This window comes from Nomascus leucogenys, chromosome 22a, assembly GCF_006542625.1.
Source record: "Nomascus leucogenys isolate Asia chromosome 22a, Asia_NLE_v1, whole genome shotgun sequence".
NCBI lineage: Eukaryota > Metazoa > Chordata > Mammalia > Primates > Hylobatidae > Nomascus > Nomascus leucogenys.
Window position 1 is genome coordinate 82,645,981 of NC_044402.1, and position 25,642 is coordinate 82,671,622.

General features: G+C 35.5%; 1 protein-coding gene across 3 annotated transcripts in view; it reads right to left on the minus strand.

The window, feature by feature from the left end:
• PDE1A (phosphodiesterase 1A) overlaps positions 1-25,642 on the minus strand; it is a 384,349-nt gene that overhangs the window by 77,594 nt on the left and 281,113 nt on the right. For all 3 annotated transcript variants that reach the window (XM_030803171.1, XM_030803172.1, XM_003253813.3), the window contains exons 4-8: positions 20,025-20,207; positions 14,334-14,400; positions 10,923-11,039; positions 9,914-10,054; positions 3,784-3,884 (exon numbers count right to left, since the gene is read on the minus strand). In XM_030803171.1, coding sequence (XP_030659031.1) covers positions 3,784-3,884; positions 9,914-10,054; positions 10,923-11,039; positions 14,334-14,400; positions 20,025-20,207 — 609 coding nt within the window. The remainder of the gene's footprint in view (positions 1-3,783; positions 3,885-9,913; positions 10,055-10,922; positions 11,040-14,333; positions 14,401-20,024; positions 20,208-25,642) is intronic.

Genomic DNA, 25,642 nt, shown 5'->3' on the forward strand with positions numbered 1-25,642 from the left:
ACTATCATAAAGATGAAATAACATGTGTCTTTAATAGCACATATTTCTAAAATAGATTTCCATTTAATAATCTTAGTTAAGGCCTAAAAAGGATTTAATCAATAATCATACCTCAATATACACAGAAATATGAACTAGCAAAGCATATGTATAATTCTCATTGAAGAGATAATTGAAGAGATGTTTCCCAAGCAAAACACTGTGTGCATTTCTAGAAGTTTGCTGAGATCATGGGGAAAGCTGTGATTTTCCAGTAACATTTGCACTATATGGCACCAAATCTAGCCATAGCAGATTTGTCAGGGTTATTACATGATATGGCTCCAAGTATCACCATCTACTCTTTCAGAAACAAGCTAAAATGTGTTTTTGAACCAGATTTAATTGTAGCAAAGTGTGCATAATTTTGTCTCATAAAGCTAACAAGGATGCTGAGAATGCAGCATGGTCTAATGTTTGAGATGGTCTTTGACTGCTAAGAAAAGAACAGACTCTGAGCAACATCCAGTATCCATGGTAACATGTAGCCTGGCATTTTCTTTTCACAAAGAGGAAATTATTTCCATTTATTTACACTTTCAAGGATTTCATGCATTATAATATCTGCATTGAACTCAAATCTAGCCTTGCCCTATGTTCCAAATCGCATTTTAGCCATTTTGTGTTATGTAGTAAATTAGTTTCCAGATTGGAAAAAACATTCTCAATCCAAGTAACAATGAATAATATAAAATAAAATAGAATTACTGATACAAATGACATATGACCTTATTTCTTCTTGGATGAAGGCAATATTGAGAGTTAAAAATCATGTTATATTGTTGCATTTTGGTCATTACAACATTTTGGTTCGTGGAATTTTCAGGTTCATGTAGAACTAATTCATTAAATAGTTAACCCTGTTAGACAATTTTTTCCCATTTTTATACAGAGTTTTAAAATATAAATTGGAAAAAATATGATTCTTCTTTCTCCTTCTCTGCCTCCATCTACCCTTTCTTGTCCTCCTCTTCCTTGTCATCCCTCTCCTTTCCTCCACCTCCTCCTCCTCCCTCTCCACAGCCAAATGCATAAGTAAATCAGGACTCTTCATCCAGTTGCAGATAAATAGTAAAAGGAGAAAGCTAGAGTGATGATCTAACACTGCTGCTGGAAGAGGCCAGCCCACCAGCCTTTACTTTTCAAAGTCGAAAGGGCAACTGGCATTCACTGATAACAAATCACTTGCTTTCTTCTCAAACCCCTAGAACTGTTTAGCTGTATAGAGCCCAGCTCAGCAATGAGCAATCTTTAATTAAAATCCTCCATGTTGTGGATCCAGTGGATGTAGAAAGCCTTTGTTAAGCAAAATGATCTGCATAGTCTTGTTTTCCTTTGACATTAAATACAAATAAAAGCAAAAATCTCCCTATACTCTGCAAATATGGGTAGAAAAATAACATTCCTGCTTCATAACCAGACTCTGAAGTTTTCCTTTTCCCTCCAAGCTGTATCAATCTCTGGGACCCTGGGGTTTCCTCCATTCCAGGGACAGACAGAATGCCCTCCCCAACACTTCACTGTTTGAATTGCAACTCTTCCTCTGTCTCCATCAAGGGGCTACAATGTAAGCCCATCCCATTTCAGGCTTTAACAGGTTGGAATTATCATGTGTCCATCTCTGGCTGTGGGAGCAGACTTGTATAAGAAACTGGATTGACAGTGAGTGTCCCTCTTCTCACTCCTCAATTCTGCCACTGCCATCACCTGACCAGGTGCATATAGACAGGTCACTTTACCTCTCGAGGTCTTCATTTTCTATTTTTAGATGATGGAAATCAGACCAGATGATCTATACTGTGGATCTCACTCATCTTAGGGTCCTTTAAGTTCTAAACTGTCTAATATTTTAATAAACTGTTTCTATATTCCCCACATCAAACAATAACTCCCACATCTGGAAAATCAGTTGTTAAAAAAATATATATATTAAAAAACCAAATGAACTGACCACACAAGAGCCTGCACATGTATGCTTATATCAGTATTATTCATAAGTGCCCAAATTTGGAAACAACCAAGATTTGCTTTAACAGGTGAATAGATAAACAAACTATGGTATGTCCATGTAATGGAATAGTATTCAGGGATAAGAAATAAGCTGTCAACCATGAAAAGACATGGAGGAACATTAAACACATTCTTCTAAATGAAATAACCCAGTCTGAAAGAATTATATACTGTATTATTTCAGCTCTATGACATTTTGGAAAAGACAAAACTAAAGAGACATTAAAGACACCAGTGGTTGCCAGGGGTAAAGGGGCAGGAAGAGAGGAATGATAGATGAAGCACAGGAGACTTTTAGGGCAGTGAAACTATTGTGTGTGATACTGCAGTGGTAAATACATGACATTATACAGTTGTCAAAACCCATAGAATCCATAATGCAAAGAGTGAACCTTCATATAAACAATGGACCTTAGTTACTAACAATGTATCAATATTGGTTAATCGATTGTAACAAATATCTCACACCAGTGTAAGATGTTAATAACAATAAAACTTTAGGGTAGCAGGAGGAAGCATATGGAACTCATGCAACTCTGTACTTCCTGCTCAATTTTCCTGTGAATCTAAAACTGCTCTAAGAAATAAAGTCTATTAATTAGAAAAAAAAATCAGATTTAATCTTTCCTCAACAAGAATGGAGATTTATGCAGTGGTTCAAGAGAGACATCAGCTCTTAACATATATCTCCTTATTAAGCATCCTGACTAGTGAAAGAGAAATTTCAGGATCCTACACATATAAAGTAAGTTGGATCCTGATGGGGCCTAGACCAAATCCTGCTTCTCAGATACTGACTTCTGTGCCTAACTAAAAAAAGCTTAGGGTAACTCTCTGTTATGGACTGAATTGTGTCTGCCCTAAAATTCATGTGTTGAAGCCCTAACCCTCAGTGTGTCTGTATTTGGAGATAGGGCTACTAAGGGTATAAATAAAGTTAGTGAAGTAACAAGACTGGGTCCCAAGTCCATTATGACTGGTGTCCATATAAGAAGAGGAAGAGACACTGGGGTGCATGTGCTCAGAGAAAAGACCATATGAAGACACAGCAAGAAGGGTGTTGTCTGTAAGTCAAGAAGAGCAACCTCAGAGGAAACCAAACCAGCTGACACTGTGATCCTGTACTCCCAACATCCATAATTGTGAAAAAATAAATTCATGTTGTTTAAGCCACCCATTCTGTGGTATTTTATCATGGCAGCCCTAACAGACTAACATACTTCCACTCTGGTATTTCATTTAAATAACTTCCACTGTAACCATCATCAAATAATTTCATTTTCTAGTTATTTTAAATTTAATACTTCATGCTGGCCTGAAAATGAGATTTAATTTTTGGATTTTGTTTTCAGAAGTACAATTTTATTACTTTCAAATACATAATGACACCAAACCAGTACCTTAAGCATTATGTTACAAGATTTGCCTCAGTGAATAGATGTCTGACTTGTGTGGTAGTTCACAGTGTAAGTTCTGGGCAGAGACAGATTGTCTTAAACATTTTCATGTTCTTTAAATTGCTAGATATGCCACAAAATACTATACACAGGATTCTTAAAAAATAGTAGTTAATTGATTCAAGTGTTAGCAGCTTAAGAAATTTTGCTAAAAATTCATTAAACCTGTTCTTATTAGAGTCTTTATTATTTTTTAAAAATCCTCTTAAGTAAGTGATATGCAGAAAAACAAATTTCAAATTTTAACTAATGAAAGTTAATACTTTTTCAAACTTACCTTGTCTGAATGTGAAAGTTGTTTGTTGTCCCTGTATGCTCATAATCATGAATGGCAGCAGCAAAGACCATTGCTAAAATTTCCAGTTCAGTGAGCCAGTGCTAGTAAATTACAGAAAGAATCCATTATATTCGAGAAGTAGATACCATCTTTCCTTTCTTTGAAAAGGACTTCAGTGCACTCTGTTTATGTAATATAAAATTATTTTTCATTTCTTTTAATTTGTTTCCTATTTTACCTCCACTAATTGTGCAAGATGGATGCTTCATGAGGTCAATGATTGTTTCATGGCATATAAGTTCAAAATTCAGAATATAATTGTCCTTGCTAATTGAAAAAGGAGTAGTTTTCTATGATTTAAAAGGTGAACCCTAACTGGATTTTGAATTTACAGCCATACATGTTTGGGTTCTTCTTAAATCAATTACAGTTTGGTGATTTTTAACATACAGCTCATACATTATTAAAATGTCTTTTAGCCCAAGTGTTGTAGAACAATCTACTATGAAAAAAAATTTCATCTAAAAATTAAAAGCATTCACTTTCTTACTAGAGAAAGTGTACTTCATTTTCACGTTAGAGATTTAGAAAAGTTTCTGAAATTCACAAAATTTTCTATTCATAACACATAAGAATGGCTGTGCAATTAACTTCAGTAATGCTAAAAGAAAGAATAAATGCTTTCATGTAAAAATCCATGACTATCCACTTTACATACATTCATCTTTCAGTTACTAACTAGATGCTTTAACAAAGGTTCCCTGCTATTATTAGTTCATTTAGAAATAATTCAATAGTTTATTCATCACTCACATTTTGTAAAACCCTTATACTATACTACCCCATATGGTAACCACATGTGACTGTTTAAGTTAAAAATAAAGAAAATTAAGTAAAATTAAATTCACTTTCCCAGTTACACTAGCCACATTACATATGCCCATTGGTCACATGTGACAAATGGTTACCATATAGAACAGCACAGACACAAAACATTTCCATCACCACAGCAAGTTCTACTAGAGAATACTATAAATAGATAGCACTTGATGGTAGGAATGTGGAATCCAAAATGCTATGAAGCTCACTCTGAGTGGTCTTATTCTATACACTTAAAACAATAAAAGACCTTGCAAAAAACAACTGAAAGAGATCACGTAAACTATGTGCACACTTGATAAAAGTTTGCAGAATAAAGATGCAATTTAAGAGCACAGGCAGAAAGGCTAATTGGTGGCAGTAGATCTTGGGAAAAGGATAGAAAAAGATTGATAGTTAAGTGCAAGGAGGGAGACAGAAGAATTTTAAATAGAAAGAGCAAATGTAGAATCATACTATAGAGTCTGTATTAAAATAGAATTGTCAATAGTACAATTGTGTTGGAGAATCAAGTGAAGTGTAATTGAAGAATATGGAGAGTATGGAAAGAGTTAATGGACTAATTTGATGAGAATTGATGAATTTAGATTTTGTGTAAAAAGGAAAAGAAAGCCATTGTAGGTCCACGAGTCAAAAATGAAGGCAGTGACAATTGTTGAATCTCACAGGTACCAAAGGTATAATCTTATTAATCTTAGCTCCCTTCACATAACCTATCATGTTATTTGGCACATATTAGGAACTTAGTATTTGTTTGTTAAATTGCAGTTAGCTAGTTTTGCATTAGAAAGAGGCAACAGTGGTAAGAGACCATGGAATCAGTCCTGGTTTTAAATCTCTGTTAATCCTCAGGAAAATAAGTTATTTACCCTCTTAGCTACAGTTCTGGTGAAAATGGCATTAGTAATCTTTCCCCTATGGGGTTTAAGAAGAAGCTTTGAGTTAATGTATGCACTGCGCCTATCATGTCTTGTCATATGGTAAAATAAAGAATAAATGGCATTTTGCTAGGAACTTACTCTGTTAAATGCATTGATTAAGGCATTAAATCTGGGAAATAATAGCTAACATATCATTAGTGATTGTAATTCATGTACAAATGCCTCACAACTGGATGAGTGAAGCAGAAATAATTTTCAGAGCCAAAGGGAGTTAATATAACTAACTGTTCTGTGTTCATAGACACATTTAATTGTGAGTCATTAAAAGGAAGAAAGTTACCTTATAGAGGTCTGAATTGGGATTGAGCCTCCATTGTTCCCAATGAAACTATGGAACTAAACACCATGAAATGAATAGCAATTGAAGTTAAACTAGTTTTGTACCCTAGAAACCCATTGTTTTATTAAAGAAAATGGAAAAAAATCACTTATCTAAATTTTTGAGTGGGTTCAAATTCTGTATTTATAAATATAGCTGTGGTTTAAAAAAAGGCAGCATTCATTATCTACTATGATAATACAGAATATAAAGTGTCAATAGTAAAAAGAAATTAAATTAGAAAATCAGAGATGGAATTAGTGATTGACTCATAAATATTTAAAATTATCTTGCTAGCTGTGAAAATTTATTATAAATACATTTTCTGTTTTTATTTTGGTTCATTTCTGCCTCCCATAAATAGTACTTTCTCCACAAATCCCCCTTACTTATTTCCGCAGTATGGACTATATCATTAAGTTCCACTACAAACTAATATAGGAAGAGAGAAACACTGAACTTTCACACTTAATTTAAAAACACATCTACTTTGCATTAGCAAAAGTAGAATTCTGGACTGATTGTTAGTTCCTTAGCTGCTGATTCATTTTGTGCTGGTATCAAAAAGAATTCTAACTCAGAAAACAAGTGCTTAAATTCACAGATTTTATAAATGACTCCTGAGGGCAAGCCAGAGAGAATGAGGTTAAATCCTGTCACTCTTCCCAACTACAGCAGTGGTCAATACAAATCCAAGGTTCTTCTGATTCCTAATAGGCAGAAATAAAGGGTTAAGAGGATAAATCATGAGCAATGCAACACTGTATTTCAACAGAACTGTAGGTTGTATTTTGTCTGAAGAAATGCTCAGGTTGGCTTACTCTAGAGCGGGCGGTCATCAACTTATATGGAGGTATTGACTGCTATATTATAACAGAAACAAAGGAAGGGAATTAACATTAACTGGACACTTTAGTTAGCTGATCTCATTTAATACTTGTAACCACTTTATAAGATGGTTATAGGTAAATATTTTTATACCTATGTTGCAGATAACAAAGCTGAATCCTAGAGAAATGGATCAACATGTCAAAGGTCACATACCTATCTAGCGGCAGAGCAGGAATGCAAACCCAAATCTGTCTGATTTCAAAGTTTCTATTTCTTCAACGGATCACAATAGCATTCATTACATAAAGAAGGCAATATGCTGAACACATTCTTCTAAGGTTTCAAAAGTAGAATTTCTAGCTAATTTTAGTATATGAATGGGTAGAAGCTAATAGAGTTTTGACTTAGGACTTAAAATGTAATTTTCATGTCTGAATTACTCCGGATGTGTGAGTGTGTGCCTGTGGGACAGAAAAAGTAAATATGTGTATTATACAAAGTATATATGTGTATTATATAAAGGGTGGGGAGAATTTCAAGTCAGAAAATCACATTTATTTCTTGATTCCTTGTGTATCTAAAAACACATAATCAACAACACTTTTAGCCAGAATCTATGAGGTTTGACACTATTTTTCTCTATTCCTTTGAATAGGCTGAAGAAGTTTGCTGTAAGTTACCAGTATAGAAAATTGGCATATTACAATTAATTAATTAAGGTATGTTAATAGCTATTATGTTTTAGGCACTAGGTTAGGTGCTTTGCAAATGTTTTATTTACTCCTCATTGCCATTCTATAAGGTGGCTGGTATTATTAACTGCATTTTAGTGACAAGGGAAGCAATGTAGAGCTAGTGAATTAGAAAGTGGTGGGGCATGGTTTTAAACTCGTGTCTGACTGCTTCCTGAGTCCATACTCTTTTTCCTCTTCCAAACAGTATCATATTGGAAGCCATTTATAAGAACAGAATTTCCACATAATTTGTAGAAAGATGTAATGCTAAATGTTCTGTAGACTGATCAGAGAAAAATGCAGTCATTCCAAAGTGTGGAAGACTGTTTCTGTGTAGTCAGTGCACTAAAAATTCCAAAGGAACTAGATTTAAAGTCATCTCTCTTCCTTCTACTCTTAGTATTAGAGAGAACACAGTGCCAGGAGCCCTCTAATGCAAATGTTTTCTGGCCAAGCCCCTTGTATAATTTCATATTCAAAGAGACATTTTAAGGTGTCTTGACAGCACTTTATAAAACATTTGCTCCTTAGCAAATGGACTGAGTTACTGCGCATCACTGTCACCATGGCACAGGACTACAAATGAATCAAGTGACAAAAGGAGAGAAATAGGGGGACAAGCAGGTGTATGAGCATCAACTCTCCTCTGCATTGTCTACTCCCAGACTTGAGGGCGTCCCTTATGACATTAACAAACAGAAGGACAATGGCTTAATTGCAATCCCTTTCAGGAATGGTCCTTAAAACATCTTGCAGATGACAACATGCATTAGTCTCCTGACAGTACTGGGCTGCTACTAGAGTGCTTCATAAATGTCACACTGATAGGGCCATCCTGAAATAGCAGGGCATCAGCTAAATCACTAAAGTAGATGACCCAGTTTTCTTTATATCAAATCTGAGGAGTGAGAAAGAACTAAAGAGTTTTTCCTAATGAAAATTTCTATAAAGCTTTTTTGTTTCAAAGAACCAACACATTCATATACATGAAATTTAATAGTCACCTATCACTACTTTTTAATGTAGACAAAACTTGTTAAAATAACTTTCCAAAAATTGTCAAGCTGACAGTGTAACCTAGTTTAGACAAAATAGTCAATACATTCATAAACTCATTTTGTCTTCCCTTTCTCCATCTATGGTAAAATTTCTCATTATTCTCTTTAGTTCAAATGTATTTTCTTGGTTCTGGAAAGCACTAAAGGTCTACCACCAGACTATTTTTGTAATGGCCAAATTAATGGATGAGTAAAGATCCCAGTGACACATTTTTGCTAAAGGATGAATAAAATCGGAAAGTTACATTAATATTTGGTAAGTCATAGCTGTTTCAGAAAGTGACGATGTGATCTTTGCTAACAACTTTAACTTTCTAGGAGTCATGCCAGGCTGGGCCAAATTCCCCAGTCTTACAGAGAAGTTGGAATGGCTTATTAGGTCCCACAACAGTCTTCCTTATAATTCTGAGGGTAAAACCACATTGTGGATTTGATTTTCTCTATTTACCAATTAATATGACACCCACATCTCTTCAATGTCACCTTCATACCAGATGTTCTGAAGCTGACATAGGAGACTTTTATTTGGCTCCCTTTACACTTGTAGCAAGTGTAAAAAAAAAATGCATTCAAGCAGGAACAGTTTTTTTCAATGATGAAATTCTGGTTGCCTCCTAGGCTGAAATGGCATTTTCTCACTGCACTTCACGATTAAAGCAGGTGCTGGATTTAGAAATCTCACATGGCCTGCTCCTTTTTTGAACCCAGCTCAGTTTGGCACCTTCATAGGAAGGTCAGTTCCTCACTTTTTACCTTCTGGGAATCATCCTGAGTTCTAAGATATTACAAAAATTCCCAACTCTCTCAGAGTTCCTGTCATACACTCACTGTTATTTCAGGCTCTGTATCGCTGAATCGTTTAGTCACCCATTCATTGATTCATCAAATGCAAAGAAGAGGAAGGAAAATTTGGAAAAATTGACATGAATAATTTCCCCAAATCCCTATTAGAATTTGACTGTGATTAGTAATACGAGTAAGAGAGCAAAAGTGACTAAGGTCAGGTTAGGAGCACATAATGAGTGAGGAAAGAGTGCTATAACTTTCATTCTAAAGACTTTTTCTCTAGGTCACTTTTGTTCGTTGATTTCTGTGGAAAAAAGGAATTTACAAACAAAAATGTTTGGTAGTCCAAATTTTGGGAAACATATTTTTATTTGCCTCTGGTTATCTTTTTTGCACTGACTTAAAGTATTTTTTGAAAAATGTGTATTATAACACATTAAGCTTCAAAAATCCAAACAATTATTATTTATAATACTTATTACTTAGAATACCTCTATGGGCATTAAAGAGACAATAGGAACTTACAGGAATGGAAGTTGATGCTTCCAAACTAACAAACCTCAGTTGCAAAGACTTTCTTACCATGATACCTGTATGAAGCATTATGTAATGCACAGTTTGAGTGACATCAGCTGCATGAATCAAATTGTGATATGGATTTTTGTACTTGCTGTAACCAACTTCTAAAGCTTCTGCAAAGGTGATTAGGCAAGAAACAGGAATCTGTGGAAAGTAATAATTATAATTATATTTTGACCAAAAAAGTGGTACTAAATCAACTTGAGCACTGTTTGTCATGGAACATATTAGTGAGTCAGATGTGGACAGTAGTTTCTTTATGTCAAATGTAGATTGTTCTGAAAAACCACTTCACGAACATGTTAACTTTCATTCCCAAAAAGAAAGATTGTAACCTCCAAGTATTTGACTAGGACAGATTAAATAATAGCCTTACTTGTACTATAGCCTTGAAATTTTAGTATCTTCCAGAGAGTAGGAACGCTAATTCTTAGAAGACTAAATATTTCCACTTACAATTAGTGGAGTCTAGTTTTTCTATCTTAATACAAAGAGGTTAAAATAGATTATCTCTCAGTACTTTATAGCTCTAAAAATGTGATGATTCTACAGGAAATGATGAAAGTAATAAGCTACAGTCTGCTCAGTAGTCTGTATCAAATCTATTGCTTGGATGGTTCTAAATGAAGTTAATTAGAAGCCCCTTCATTCTAATTTAAGAAAAGCTGGCAATAAAGGTTCATTCTGTATTTTAGGAATGCTGGAGTAGTCATATTTCTTTAAGACATAGCTGCCAAACCCTATGTGAGTGTTTTCTGAATAAGTCAGGGGATGTTGGCATCTTGCTGGAATGAGGCTATAGTGGCCTCATGATCTCTAGGTGGATATATAGATCTGTCAGTGAGTTGTGGAGAATGGTTCTATCATATAAAGACCTCATCCCCTTAATTCTGTGACCTGCTAACTAAAACATCCTAAAATGAATTGCTTAATTACTCAAATGTTCTGCATTTTCATTCTTATTCAAATAATCAATTCTAAGAGCATTTCACTTTTGTTCCATGTTTCTGACCTTGAAACGGTTGATAAGATCATATCTGGTAAACAGTTCATAAATCATAAACTTCAGACTATGCTCTCCACTTGCTTCATTTAGGGCAAATACATCAAAAGACCATTTATCAACATCCTGTGGAAAAAAGAATAAATACTTTAGGTGCCAATATCATACTGTTTCTATGAGAATTTATTCGAAAGATAAGGCATTGTACATTTAGCAGGTCATCTTTCAATTTAGCATGTCAAAGTGCACTTTGACCAGAGTTTCATAGGACAGGACCACTTGGTATCCATGGGTCCCCAAAATTTAGGCCATAATGCTTTATAAAGCACCAAAACCTTTTCTTTAATCCCAAAGTTACTAAAGTGATTTAATACATTTGATAATACCATAATACTGCCATTATCTTTAATCTCTCTCCAACTTCCTGCTATAAATCATTTTCTCAGAGTGGACCTCAATTTAGGGTAGAATTGCTAGTTACATAGGTGATGTCAATTGGGAAATACAGAAGAAATAGTCCCGGTTTTTCTTCCTTACTCACTTGATACATTGGTTGAAATTTCACCATAAGAGTTTGCAGTTTGGCATAAAGTTTTGATATTTATGTCCTGTTTTAAGATGTAAATATCAGCCTGGTGTGGTGGCTCATGCCTGTAATCCCAGCATTTTGGGAGGCCGAAATGGGCCGATCACGAGGTCAGGGGTTCGAGGCCAGCCTGACCAACATGGTGAAACCCCATCTCTGCAAAAAAAAATACAAAAATTAGCCAGGTGTGGTGGCGCACGCCTGTAATCCCAGCTAATCAGGAGCCTGAGGCAGGAGAATCGCTTGAACCCAGTAGGCGGAGGTTGCAGTGAGCCGAGATCGCACTACTGCACTCCAGCCTGGGTGACAGAGTGAGACTCCATCTCCAAAAAGAAAGAAAGAAAGAAAGTAAAATACGTAAATTTCATAGCGAGATAGAGTATACACTATCTTTAATTATTAAAAGGTATTTTTTTACATTACTTTTCACCTATTATTATTTGCTCTATCTTTGGCTGACTTACTAATACTTTGCTTGAGGGACAAGTGGTGAGAAAAAGGAAGTGGGCCTTTTGATTGAGGAGGAGGATAGTAATACTTGCATTTCATGCAATTCCCTAGGGAAGCAAGCAGGCCAGTAGGGAAACTGGAAAGTACCCCCTAATAGAGAGAGAGGGCAGTGAGCAGGGATATAAACCACTCCAGCCACCTCATTATTTTGCTTTGAGAATCTATAGAAGCACTGTAGTCTATTCTAATGGTTATCAGAAACTACTAGCAAGAAGGCCTACTGTTTATACACATACAGTAGGTTTAGTATTGAACAGTAAGTGGGCAACCATAAAGCTATGCATTAATTTCCTATTTGAGTAGGCATGTTTCAAATTTCATTCAACACATTTTTCTGGAGGCCAACTCTATGTGCTATAATATGCTAGAACCAAACTAAAAATCTGATAAAAAGTATTCAGTCTCTTTTAAAAATACTTCCTTCAAAAAATAATAGTAAGAGCTTCAAATGGTATTTTTAATCACTTGGAAACAAACACCAGTGAAATAGTTTTTGGTTTGCTTGTATGTCGTTATTAAATTCCTTGCATTTGGCCCTTATTTGATCCCAAATGCTTGCTTTATCTCTTTATATATTAAAAGTTATTATAAGTTCTGTTAGAAGGCATTTTACATCAGTAAATCTCAAAGGAGGCCAATAAATCTTTTATCAAACTCCAAGGCTAACAAACAAGAGTTAGTTCAGACTCTTAGAAGGTTGCTATTTATATTTACAGTTCCAACTTGGGGGTTCCCACGGAGTAAAAGGTTAATTCTTTATTTCTTGAGAATTTTTTATAAACCCTGATGATTTACATTTGTAAACTACTGCAGATGCTTGGTTTTTATGTCATCAGATTGAGAACAAAATAGACAAGGAGGCTTCTCAGAAAATAAGAATTATTTAACTCAAACATTCTTGGTGATATTCCCTCTCTCAACCTGTTAGTTTATATCCTTTTTACTATACGGCACTTTAGAAAAAATACTACATTCTCTCATACTAAAATATTTTGTTAGTTGGTTTTTAAGCAAAGATTCTTAAAATAAATAAAGTAAAAATGAGTAATTTTCTTGCTCATTGTTAAGGAAATAATAGAGAAGGCAAAATCTCTCAAGAATCGAGGAATGATTAATATCCTTTAATGCAATGGTCCTCAGTATTTTGGCACCAGGGACTAGTTGTGTGGAAGAAAATTTTTCCACAGGCTGAGTTGAGGTTGGATGGTTTTGGAATGAAACTGTTCCACCTGATCAGCAGTGTACAACCCTCACATGCACAGTTCACAGTACGGTTTGCGCTCCTATCAGAATCTAGTGTCCTCTCTGATCTGACAGGAGGCAGAGAAACATGAATATAAAAAAGCACCAAAGGAAAATGAGCTATCTTTTAAAATTAATGAGATTAAAATCTAATATGCAGCAGAGAAAAAAATGCAAAGAAGATGCTTAAAATTTTTAAAAACACAAATTTAAAATTAAAAAGGAGTACAATAAGTCAGAAATAAATCAACCCAAGATCTGCTGCTGCCAATATCCTTTAAATTCTTGGTTAATGCAGAAAAACCAACATGCAGATGTTTTAGGAGACAATGTTAAATTCCCTTAACCAAATTAGGCAATAGAAACAAGGAGTTTAGAAGGATGAGCCTACAAAATGCCTCTGTAGAAATAACATTTAGAAACAAGGCACATGAACGTCACACACACACACACACACACACACACACAATGGGGCAAGTATGTGAGCCAACAACTTTACTCACTTCAGAGTTTCAACTCTGATCATTTCTAACATATGTAGCACTGCAATTGGGCCTTAGAATAGTGTAGCCACAGGAGAAGCCAAAGACAAGAGAGAGAAGTTTTTTTTTCTTTCTAATTTTATCTTACATTTTGTATTTTTTCAGACCTACAATCCTAAATAATTTCCTTCTATATGTTTTGTTATTTAAACATAATTGACTAAAACATCTTTTTATAACATGCATTTAACTCTTCCATAATATATTCATAACAAAATACGTACATTTTGACAAGTACTAGTGCCATTTCAAAATTAATTCAAGATCCACATAAATAAAATTAAGAAAAAAAACACATGTGCGTGTGCATACAAACATGCATATATATACGTTGATATAGTTTGTGTAAATCAGTCATTTGCATCTACAATGAGTCATGATTTGGAACACAGTTCTCTTTTAAATCGTTAGAATATGTTGAATTTTTAACGTTCTAAGATGTAGGCTGCAGTGAAGACCTATTCTCATTTTCTCCTAGCCTTTTTAAGAACATTTTTTTAAATGACCATTTTATACATGAAAATAATGAAATTATGTCACCTTTAATGTTACGATGACAGCTGCTGGATATGCCAAACCAACCATATGATATGTTTTTCGGTACATCCTAAAAAAGACAAAAATAAGTGTAAATATAAAATTCATTTATTCAAAGTTTTCAACTATTTCTTAAATATAAGGGAAAAGATTACTTTTGACATGTTCACCTCTTATCATTAGTTACAGACTCCCTTTGTGTCAACAGTGATAACTATAGTCACCTTTTACTAAACATCTACAATGTGACAATGTAATATATTCTCTATTCACAATCACCCTGCAAAGTTAATGTGACTTTAGTTTCCATGTAAAGATATCCTTCCCTGAACTTTATCGTATTAAAAGATGCACTACACTTTGCATATGCAACAACTTTCTAACATGCCACCATATCCCTGACAGCAGAACGTTCTTGTTTTGTGTCCATTTATATGCCAAAATTTTTAGTCTGGAAGCTAAATGTCATAAAATATTTCCTTTACATTTTTATGTTAAAATTATAGAGGGGATATGTAGTATCATCAGAATTTACATAGCTCCCCCTTCTTTTATTTAATGATATTGGGGAAATCATATTAGCAAAAATTGTTTAAGTTTGTTCAAATTGTCATTCAATATTAAGAAAGGTTCTTCAGAAAGAAAACCACGTTATTTTCATTTCCATAATAGTATCAATAACAAAAGTGGTTTTTTGTTTTTGTTTTTGTTTTGTGTTTCTTTTTCTTTTTTTTTTTTTTTTTTTTTTTTTTTGAGACAGAGTCTCGCTCTGTTGCCCAAGCTGGAGTGCAGTGGTATGATCTCTGCTCAATGCAAGCTCTGCCTCCTGGGTTCAAGTGATTCTCCTGCCTCAGCCTCCTGAGTAGCTGGGATTACAGGCATGTGCCACCATACCCAACTAATTCTTGTATTTTTAGTAGAGATGGGGTTTCACCATGTTGGTCAGGCTGGTCTCAAACTCCTAACCTCGTGATCCGCCCACATTGGCCTCCCAAAGTGCTGGAATTACAGGCGTGAGCCACCATGCCCAGCCAACAAAACTGTTTTTAATAATCAGTGATTTGATTTTTTCTATCTTCTGCTGGGCAACCCAAATAGCATAAACCAAATATAAGAACCCCCTCCATGAATTCATGTGAGAAAAGAATCAATATGATAGCCTAGCATGTGATAGAGCAATAGTGCTTCTATTTGGGACTCTGAAAGAAGCATGTTTCCTCCTCCAAGGCCTGGTAAGAAAGAATACAATTGATGATTAATTATGTCCCTTAATTTTTATATCAAGTTAGTCCACAACAAGCTGAATTTCTAGACTATATGGCTGTAAATTCTCCCTACAAAAGGCCTGGTCAACGCCATAGCTTAATTAAATATAACGATAAATATGGTCGATGTAAGAAATGGTCACATGGACAATATTCTACGTCTTTTATAAAACTGTTATAGAAGATACTACATTTTTTGATTCAATGTTCCTTATGTTAAAAATGCTTGGGACATATTACTCAGTTTCTACGTAAAAGCCATCATTTGTTAAAGATAATCAAAGCTAAGCAATTTATCATGTTTTCCTTTCAAGTCTTGACTAGTTGGAAGTTCAGAATGAAAATACTGTGTTTAATTACATCTCTAGCCTAGGCTTTCTTGATGAAGTAGCTCTCCATTTTATTCTAGAGACCTTAAGCACAAAGCTTTCATGCTTCCACTTTATGTTTATTTTAAATAGTCATAAATTATTTTTGGATGTGGGTGATTAGGTAGAGTAAGAAATTATCCTATATCTCTACTGAAAGATTTTAGAACAGTTAAGACTAAAAATACTTATATTAATTACTCCATTGATAGGGGTATAATTATTCTAATCTTGCAAAGCAAGGAAACTACTAATCATACTATACAAGATCTAGAATAATTACTATCAACAATGATACTTAGGTGTTTTTTTTTTGGAAACAGTCTTTTCCATCTGTTTCTAGTCATTACTATTAATACTAAAAAAATGGAGGTGCAGGGGAAATGGAAGGATGATGAACAGGGAAAAGGGTCAATATAAAAATCATTCAGGATTAAGAAATTTTAAAATGTTAATTAACATTAGCTCGACTTGACTTCATGGCACAGAAAGGCAAAGAGAACACATGCTTTGAATCACGTTAGCCACTCTCTGCTGTGTGACCTTTGGAAACTATTTAATGTCATTCATTTGTAAAACGAGAATAATTATAAGCTTTTTGTGAAGAGTAAATGATTCTCAATACAAGAAAGCCATCCTTTTTATTATTATTGTAACTGTTCTCATTACTTTGCAGTCAATATCATTGGTTCAAAATCTTATATCTTATATCTGGCTTCAATGGGACCTCTGATGCTACTGAGTTTCTTAAACTTGGGATAGGTTGAGAAATGAATACCAATATACTTTCTCATTACATGGAATGTAAAGGAAGACAAAGACAATTACCCTTCCAAAGACATAGCAAAACTTTCCCATTATCATACTTTTCTAATTCTATAATCAGGAATAGAATTCTAGGATGGAAAATTAGAAAACTAAGATGGAAAATTAAGATGACTCATCCTTGAATTAGAATGAGCATCGGAGATATCTTAACACAGTTGTCTCACACTTTAGTAAACAGGTGATATATTACAAGTTTCTGAAAAATGATAGTGAATTTCCTGGGCTCCTAAAGGTGGTGAAAGTCTAACTGGAAATGTAGTGGATTATTTTTGGAAGTTTCCGTAATAGTTACAAGATATAATTCAAAAACTCTTTAAAAATACTATTTTAAGGCTGGGCGCAGTGACTCACGCCTGTAATCCCAGAACTTTGGGAGGCCGAGGCGGGTGAATCACCTGAGGTCAGGAGTTCGAGACTAGCCTGGCCAACATGGGAAACCCTGTCTCTACTAAAAATACAAAAAAAAATTAGCCGTGCGTGGTGGCACGCGCCTGTAATCCCAACAGGAGAATCTCTTGAACTCGGGAGGCGGAGGTTGCAGTAAACGGAGATCAAGCCACTGCACTCCAGCCTGGGTGACAGAGCCAGACTCCGTCTCAAAGAAAAACAAAACAAAACAAACACACAAACAAAAAACAACACTATTTATACCAGGCACTCTGCAAGGCAACAGACTTATTAGTGGAAGGCAAGGGAAATATTGTTGCTATTTCACAGGGCTTATTCCAGTGGTGAGGAGAAATGAAAAATAAGAGACAATATATGATTACAAACAGGGATACGTGCTAGGAGGTAAACCACTGGCTTGGGGGGCAGCAATAGTGAGGAACAGCATAGAGTGATCTGGGAAGGCCTCTGGAATGGTAAAAGGGCCAGCCCGCCATGTTGAAGGGTGGGGAGAACCACTTCTGACAGAAAATAACAGGATGAATGGCTCCAAGGCAGGAAAGAGCTTAGAAGTGTTCTCGAAATTGAAATCAGGCTGGTATAGGTGTTCAGTCAAGGATGAAGGTTGCAGTAGATGAGGCTAGAAAGCAGAAAGTGACCTAACCAGGCTCAAGTGAATTGGGAAACCCTGTGGTGGTTTGAAGCTTAAGAATGACAGGAACTAGGCCGGGCGCGGTGGCTCACACCTGTAATCCCAGCACTTTGGGAGGCCTAGGTGGGTGGATCACGAGGTCAGGAGATCGAGACCATTCTGGCTAACACGCTGAAACCCCGTCTCTACTAAAAATACAAAAAAATTAGCCGGGCGTGGTGGCGGGCGCCTGTAGTCCCAGCTACTCGGGAGGCTGAGGCAGGAGAATGGCGTGAACCCGGGAGGTGGAGCTTGCAGGGAGCCGAGATAGCGCCACTGCACTCCAACCTGGGTGACAGAGCCAGACTCTGTCAAAAAAAAAAAAAAAAAAAAAAAAGAAAAGAATGACAGGAACTAATTTATATTCTAAAAACATCACTGTGGAATGGCTTGGTTGGGGTGGGCAAGTGAGGAGGAGAGGAGCCCAGTTAGAAAGTTACTGTCATATTTCTGAAGGCAGATAGTGGAGGCTTAGATTGTGGTTGCAGGAGTGGAGATGAGGAAGTGAGTGGATTCAGAATGCATATGGGTAAGTAATTGACAGGGCTTGCCAGGGAATTGAATCTTGGGAGGAAGCGTTTAAAGGAAGAAACAACAAGACTTCAAGTAGACTTTCAGCTGTCAGGATTGAAGATGATTACTTTTGAAAATTTCCAATAAACTTGTCCCACTATTTTTATGCACCTACTAGTGGGGATTCAACAGTGATTAAAAAAAAAAGATTTTATTTCCATATGTTCTTAGCACATTGATTTCTTAAAGACTGCTTACTAATTTAGTTACCTGAAGTACAATTTTATACTTTTATAGGCTACTAAATAAAATGTGTTTTATGTAACACATGAAAAAATTGGAATTTAGCATATTCATATATTTTATACACTATAACCTTCTCTTGAATGGAAATGGAAATTCAGTTGATCTTCCTCCACAGTTTACATTTTTTCCCAGTTTGCCAAGTTCTGTAATATTTTTTTAAACAAAGAAGACAAAATATACACTTCTTTAGCAAATCAAACATACTCTCATGTTTCATCTGTGATTCTCTCACAGATTTTCTGATGTACTATTTAGATATTTTTAATTTGATGCTAGAGAAAAGTCATCTTTAAATTGCACAGTGTATTTAACCATCTTTAAGCTTTATATTTGTTGCCATGCATTCTCATTTACACTTTTAGAAATTCAAATGTGCTTTCCATTGTCCCTTTAGCAGAAGAAAATTCAAGCTTGTAATGTTTATTAACGGTAATGCCTAGAGCTATCAGAAGATGAGAAATAATGCAGTTTCCCTAAAATTTAATTTTAGGCATATTGGCAAAAATTTTCTCTGTTTCTCAACTTTATTAGTTTCTAAAATATTCAAATAATCATTCCACATATAATTTCATGTAATTATTTTTTAATCTAAGGGATTTCTGATAACTACTTTTCAATTTTGTCAAACATAAAATGTCTATTTTGCTGAGTCTTTTGTAGTTTTAGTTCTAGGAAATATCTTGTTTCCTAGATGGAAAAAATAAGCTGTATTCTTAAGGCTGAAAGAATGTAAAATTGGGTCATATTAACATGTGTTTCACATTGAAAACTCTGATGATATAACTAGGCGTTTCTAGGGGCCATCATATATCCCTTGCTTCAGTGACAGAAATGTTGAAAAAAAAAAAAACCTATCAAAGTGAGCACAAGAGAGATTTCCTCCATTATGGAAAGATGGGAAGCAAATGGTCTTCTGTCTTTAGGGCAGAGGAAGGCCTAAGTGATCTTGACATGTAGATTGCTACCCAGTGTAGAATGTATTTCATGAAATGTTACATTTTATTCAGGTAAAATTAGTTGTGTAATATATACATGTGTCAGAACTGTTTTTAAACAGTTGTTCACAAAGGTTCATTTGAGGAGAAAGGTCATTCAAAAATCTTTGCTTTCAGTCTTTATGTCAACTTAAAATAAATAAAAAAGAATGCATCCGGGACCAGGTGTTTTTGTTATAGGTAAGTTCATCATAAAGTCCCAAATTTATTCATTCTAGTTATAATTATGATCACAGTTTTCCTCAATAAGTGAAATATAGACTGCTCATACCCTTGATAAAATGAACGTATCTGCTGCCTTTCAAATGTTATTGTCTTGAGATACCAACAATTTCACTTACCTTTCCACAAAAATTCCAGCTTGAACAGCATGCACAATGCTCCGAAATTTTGGTTTTTCCTCAGGTTTCCTTTTTGTCATCCCCATTTTCCGTGTAAAGGTAGAAGCCAACCAGTCCCGGACTTCAGATGGGACTGAGTCAGTCTGAATGTCACTGAGCTCATCTTCAGTATCCAGAAGTCTTCTACAAAAATTTATACAGATTAAACTTTTTTATAAAAAAGTGAAGAAAAACTCATAACAGAAAAACAAGGATTGCAATGGGATTTAAAATATAGCCAATTACTCTCTGATTATTCCTTAATATGTACTTTCTAAAGAAAGAAAAAAAAATTCATTAACATTTGGAAAGCTCTTAATTTCTCAAATTGATCATATGAAGACAACAACGAATAGACTTGAGCATTTGCAGCTTCCCAAACATTTCAGCACAATGATACACACCAGTCTAGAGGTACTGACTGTTAATATCTTTAGTGTGCTATTCTAATAATGAATAAAACTAAGGAAAGATAGGGAAGAGAATTCATAAACAGATGTCTGCTATTACAGGAAGCAACTGGAGTGGGAAGAAAAAAGAGGGATTGAATCTATAATAGTTGTCATATACTTAATAATCTTGTGTGTATCTTAGGTATAGTACATGCTATTTGAATAAGGCTTTGCAATTTATAAAAGTCATTCGCAGATGGTACTTCATTGGGTAAGTACCTCTAAATTTTAGGAAAATAACCACTTAAGTGTTCCCGAAGATATCCATTCTATCAATGTCACAGATTTTAAAAGTGAAAAAAAAAAGAAAACACATGATATTAAATAGATTATGTTTAAAGCGCATTTCAGGTGACCAGGGGATGGTGATCTCATGGGTTTAGAACTGCTGGCTGAGGAAATCAACCCAGTGAGTGAGGTAGTGAACAGGAACTGAAACAATGACCACGCTCTGTATAAGCTCCAGGTAGATAAAATTGACTGGACTGCTGAGTAATAACAGCTGCCATTAAAGAGGAAACTAAGGAAACACCGTTATTTTAAGGCCAGTCAGCTTCGGCAGTCAAGAACTTCCTAAAGGTCTGAACTGGCAACATCCCAGAGGCTCCCCACCAAATACAGAAACAGGTTACAGAACAGTTGAGCTTTGCCTCCAGGAAGAACACAGGCCAGCTCTGCCTGCCATTTGACTCGGTTCTTTCCTTATCTGTGCACCAATCTAAAAACTCTGGCACATGTTAGCTTTAACCTTTGGGTTTCATCTGCTTTTGAAAATCTCTTTGCCCAGACCCAGGCCTAAGGATTACGAGCTGATGTTGGAAGGTGGCCAGAGATGGTTGTACATGCTAATGCCTCAGAAACAAGGCACAGGCCATCTCAAAAAGCAGGGACAAAACAAAGGACAAAAAACAGGAGGTCTCCACAGAGAACTCAACTTGACCAAAGAGAGGCTCAAAAGGTAATATGCAGAAGAGGAACTCTTCATGTTCCTTTAAATGACCTCTCATATATGCTGCTGTTTCCTATAAACCTGCAGAAAAGTCATTTGCCAATATTTCTTTTCCATGGTATTAAATAAGCATGAATGTATTTATGAAATACCTTATAAAAAATAAACATAAGTTCTGGAGTCACAAAGATACATGTATACATATAACGATAAAAAATATTTAGAGTTGAATGTTAATACTGATTAATACTTACTCTATATGATTTTTAACTTTCTTTCTGATCTTACATTTGGATGATTTTGATTTACCCCTAAAACACTGAACTAGAAAATTAAAGCAAAATAGTTTGTTTATCTTTTTGCCCATTTGAAATTAGATTCCCTAGCCCATTTCAGCAAGTCACTAAACTACATGGCTGGAAAATATCACTACTTTAAAGATAATGCCATTTCTACTATCTCTTATGCAGTGATCAAATACAGGGTAGGTAGAACAAGTGGAATAGGAATAATTGTGGTGTAATCTTGTGATGTCACCATGCTCCAAGCATTCCACTGTAGCCTAGTTTTGTCAGCTAATCTCCTTAGAATGACAGAAACCTGGCTGATGGTGCCAATTCCTCCACAGTAAATTTCATGTTGATGGCTTTAAGGCTATATGTCCTATACTCATAAATGATCCAAGAGAGCTCACCAAACATGACAAAACCAGCATATGGAAGTGATATTCCACATGGTAGAGGGGTACTAGGAGGCTGGAAATCCTTAGTCGTGATGCATGAGGTCATCTACTGAGAAGAAAGTGCATATAATTTTAGGGAGAAATAATGATACGGATTAATTAGGGACACACAAATAAAGGACGACAGTGTATTAAGGGAAGTGCATGGAATATGCTATTACATAACTTGAAAAGGGAATCTTGAAAAGGCAACAACTAGCTCCGTGAGGTTTAATTTTATGTGTCACCATAGGTAGGTTATGGTGGCCAGTTGTTTGGTCAAACACCAATTTAAATGTTGCTGTGAAAGTATTTTTTAGACGGGAATAACATTTAAATCAGTAGACTTTGAGTAAAGCAAATTACCCTCTAAATTATGGGTAAGCCTCATCTAATCAGTTGAAACCCTAAGAAAAATAAGGTCCCCCAAAGAGAAAGGAATTCAGCTTTCAGAACGCCTTTGAAATCAAGACTGCAACAATGACTCCTGCTAGGGTTTCCACCCTGCCAGTTTGCTTTGCAAATTTCAGACTCGCCAGCACCAATAATCACATGAGCCCATTCCTTAAAATACATATCTCGCTCTCTCTCTCCTCTCTCCTCTCCTCTCTCTCTCTCTCTCTCTCGTGTGTGTGTGTGTGCGTGTGTGTGTGTGTTGTGTACCTGTTGGTTTGGATAAGAAATCATCTTTCCATCATTTATGAATGCTGTGTGATAACTACCAGTGTAGATTATAAATAAAATAGAATATAAAGACTCAGTTCTCTATTAATATTCATTTAATAGAACATACCAGTCCTATTTCTCATGTAAAAATCCTATTTGCAATGAAATAAAATGCCTTTGTAGCAATTATAAATCTAAACACCATACTGTTTAAACATTACAGAATTATTATCAAACTAAATGAAGTGATTAAAAATAGAAAAAATGAGAATGATCCCTTATCAGGTAGAACTTATATTTTAAAAGAAAGACTAAAAATAAAATAAGAATTGTGATACAAGGTTAATTATGAGAGGAAACACTACATTAGATAAGATGATCAGATAGTTAAGACCCGAACAATGAGAAAGTATTAGATATAGGAAAGTCTGGGGGAAGTCTGTTCTATCTATTCCAGATAGAAAGAAGGGCAAGTACAAAGGCCCGAGGCATGATCAGTATTGGCATGTTTGAGGAACAAGAAGGAGGCCAAATGTGGCTGGAGTATACTGAGTGAGAGAGAGAGTGACTCAAGTTGGGAGGCAAACATAGGTATAAGTAAGCTAATATCAGGCCTTGGAAGGATTCTGTCATATTTGCAATGGCAGGTCACTGAATTATTTTAAGCAGGATGTGATATGATTTATGTATCTAAAAGACCAATGTGCATGCTGTGAGAGGAATAGAAAAAGTTGTAAGAATGGTGTTTTGAGTTTAGTTAGTTTAGTTAACTGAGCACAATTGCAAAAATGGTCTTTTATTTTGGAAGTTCACTACTTTTCAAAGACCGTAATTGGTATTGAGTTGGGCATCATTTTGTCCTGTAAACACATGGCTCAAAGTCTTAATGGTATATTATTTTATTTACTTATTATTATTATTGTTATTATTTTTGAGATGGAGTTTCACTCTTGTTGCCCAGGCTGGAGTGCAATGGCGCGATCTCGGCTCACCACAACCTCTGCCTCCCGGGTTCAAGCGATTCTTCTGCCTCAGCCTCCTGAGTAGCTGGGATTACAGGCACGTGCCACCATGCCTGGCTAATTTTGTATTTTTAGTAGAGATGGGGTTTCTCCATGTTGGTCAGGCTGGTCTCGAACTCCCGACCTCAGGTGATCTGCCCGCCTTGGCCTCCCAAAGTGCTGGGATTACAGGTGTGAGCCACCATGCCCGGCCTTAATGGTATATTATTAATGTTTTCTCAGACTATACATTTTTTTCTGTTCCATTTGTTTGGTTCTCTTCTTCAGGGAAATGGATTATGCCTATCAGAGATCTCTTTTATCTAGTTTCCATATCTATCATTTTTCCACTAAACTTTTTTTGAAAAATTAATGTCTTGATCTTATCCTGTTTCGTTTACCTTTTTCTCTTTTTTTTTAACCTTTAAAGTATTTTATTTGTCAAACACTCTACTGTGTTTTCAGTAATGTATCTTTTAATTTTGTGGCTTATGGCTTGGCTGTCTCTACAGGGTAGCCTCATTTTCCTCCTCCATTTGCTGACTGAGTTATGTGTACCCATGTTTCACCTCCTTGTATTATCATATTATTTACCTCTTGAAACCCTTTTCTTTGTTTTAATTGTATTATTTTTTCTACAGAATTGATGATTTCATGAAGTTCTTGAATTCATAGGATGAGCTCACAGATCTGTACATTCCTCTGGCATGGGTTCTTTGTCATGTGTTTTTCCCTATCTTTTCCACCTTTGTTCTTGTGGTATTTTTTGTATGGATTCCGTGTTGGTTTGTTTTTGAAAATTGTTCATTCTTGTATGAGAGAACTTCTTTCCAAATCAGAAGGTTGAAGAGAAGGACCAGGAGAATGTGTACAACAGAAAAGAAGTGAATCTGGGTATGAGTTCAGTTGTGTGTCCCTGTGTGCAAGAACTGACTTAACTTTCTCTTCAGCTGACAGAAATAGTAGCTGCAGGTCTGTTTCTCAAAGATTTTTCTCTGTTCTACAGCCTAGTTACAACAATGGCCTTTGAGATCTTCATCTGCCTGTGCATGCATCTCTGCTACTCCAGTGTGTGAAATGGGGGAAGCCTCCATAGCCAGCCAACATACCTTGACCTTTTTATTCTACTCAAGAAGTTTCTAATTTTTCCTTTTTGAATGAGCATGATTACCTAGAGAACTCTGTACTATGCTATCCCTGCCTGAGAGCCACAATCTCAGGCACCTTCTTCATTTAGACTTTATTTTTTAGGCTTACAGAAAAATCGAGTGTATAGTACAGAGGATTCCCATTCATCTCATCTCCACCCCCCACCTTCACAGTTCCCATATTATTGACATCTGGTATTATTGTGGTACAGTTATTTCAGTTGATGAGCCAATGTTAATACATAATTATTAATTAACATCCATAGTTTACATGAGGACTCACACTTTCTGTTGTACATTCTATGGGTTTTGATAAATGTATAATGACATATGTCTACCGTTACAGTATCATACAGGGTAGTTCCACTGCCCTAAAAAAAATCCCTATACTTCATCTATTCAACCTTCCTTCCTTCCCTCACCTCTGGTCCCTGGCAACCACTATCTTTTTGCTGTCTCCTTAGTTTGGCCTTTTCCAGACCATCAGATACTTAGTATCATATAGTAAAAGGCTAGACTTTTTAATATTGGCTTATTCCACTTGGTAATATGCATTTTTCTCCATGTCTTTCCATGGCTTGATAGCTAATTTATTTATATTGCTAAATAATGCTCTATTGTATGCACAGATAGTTTGTCTAT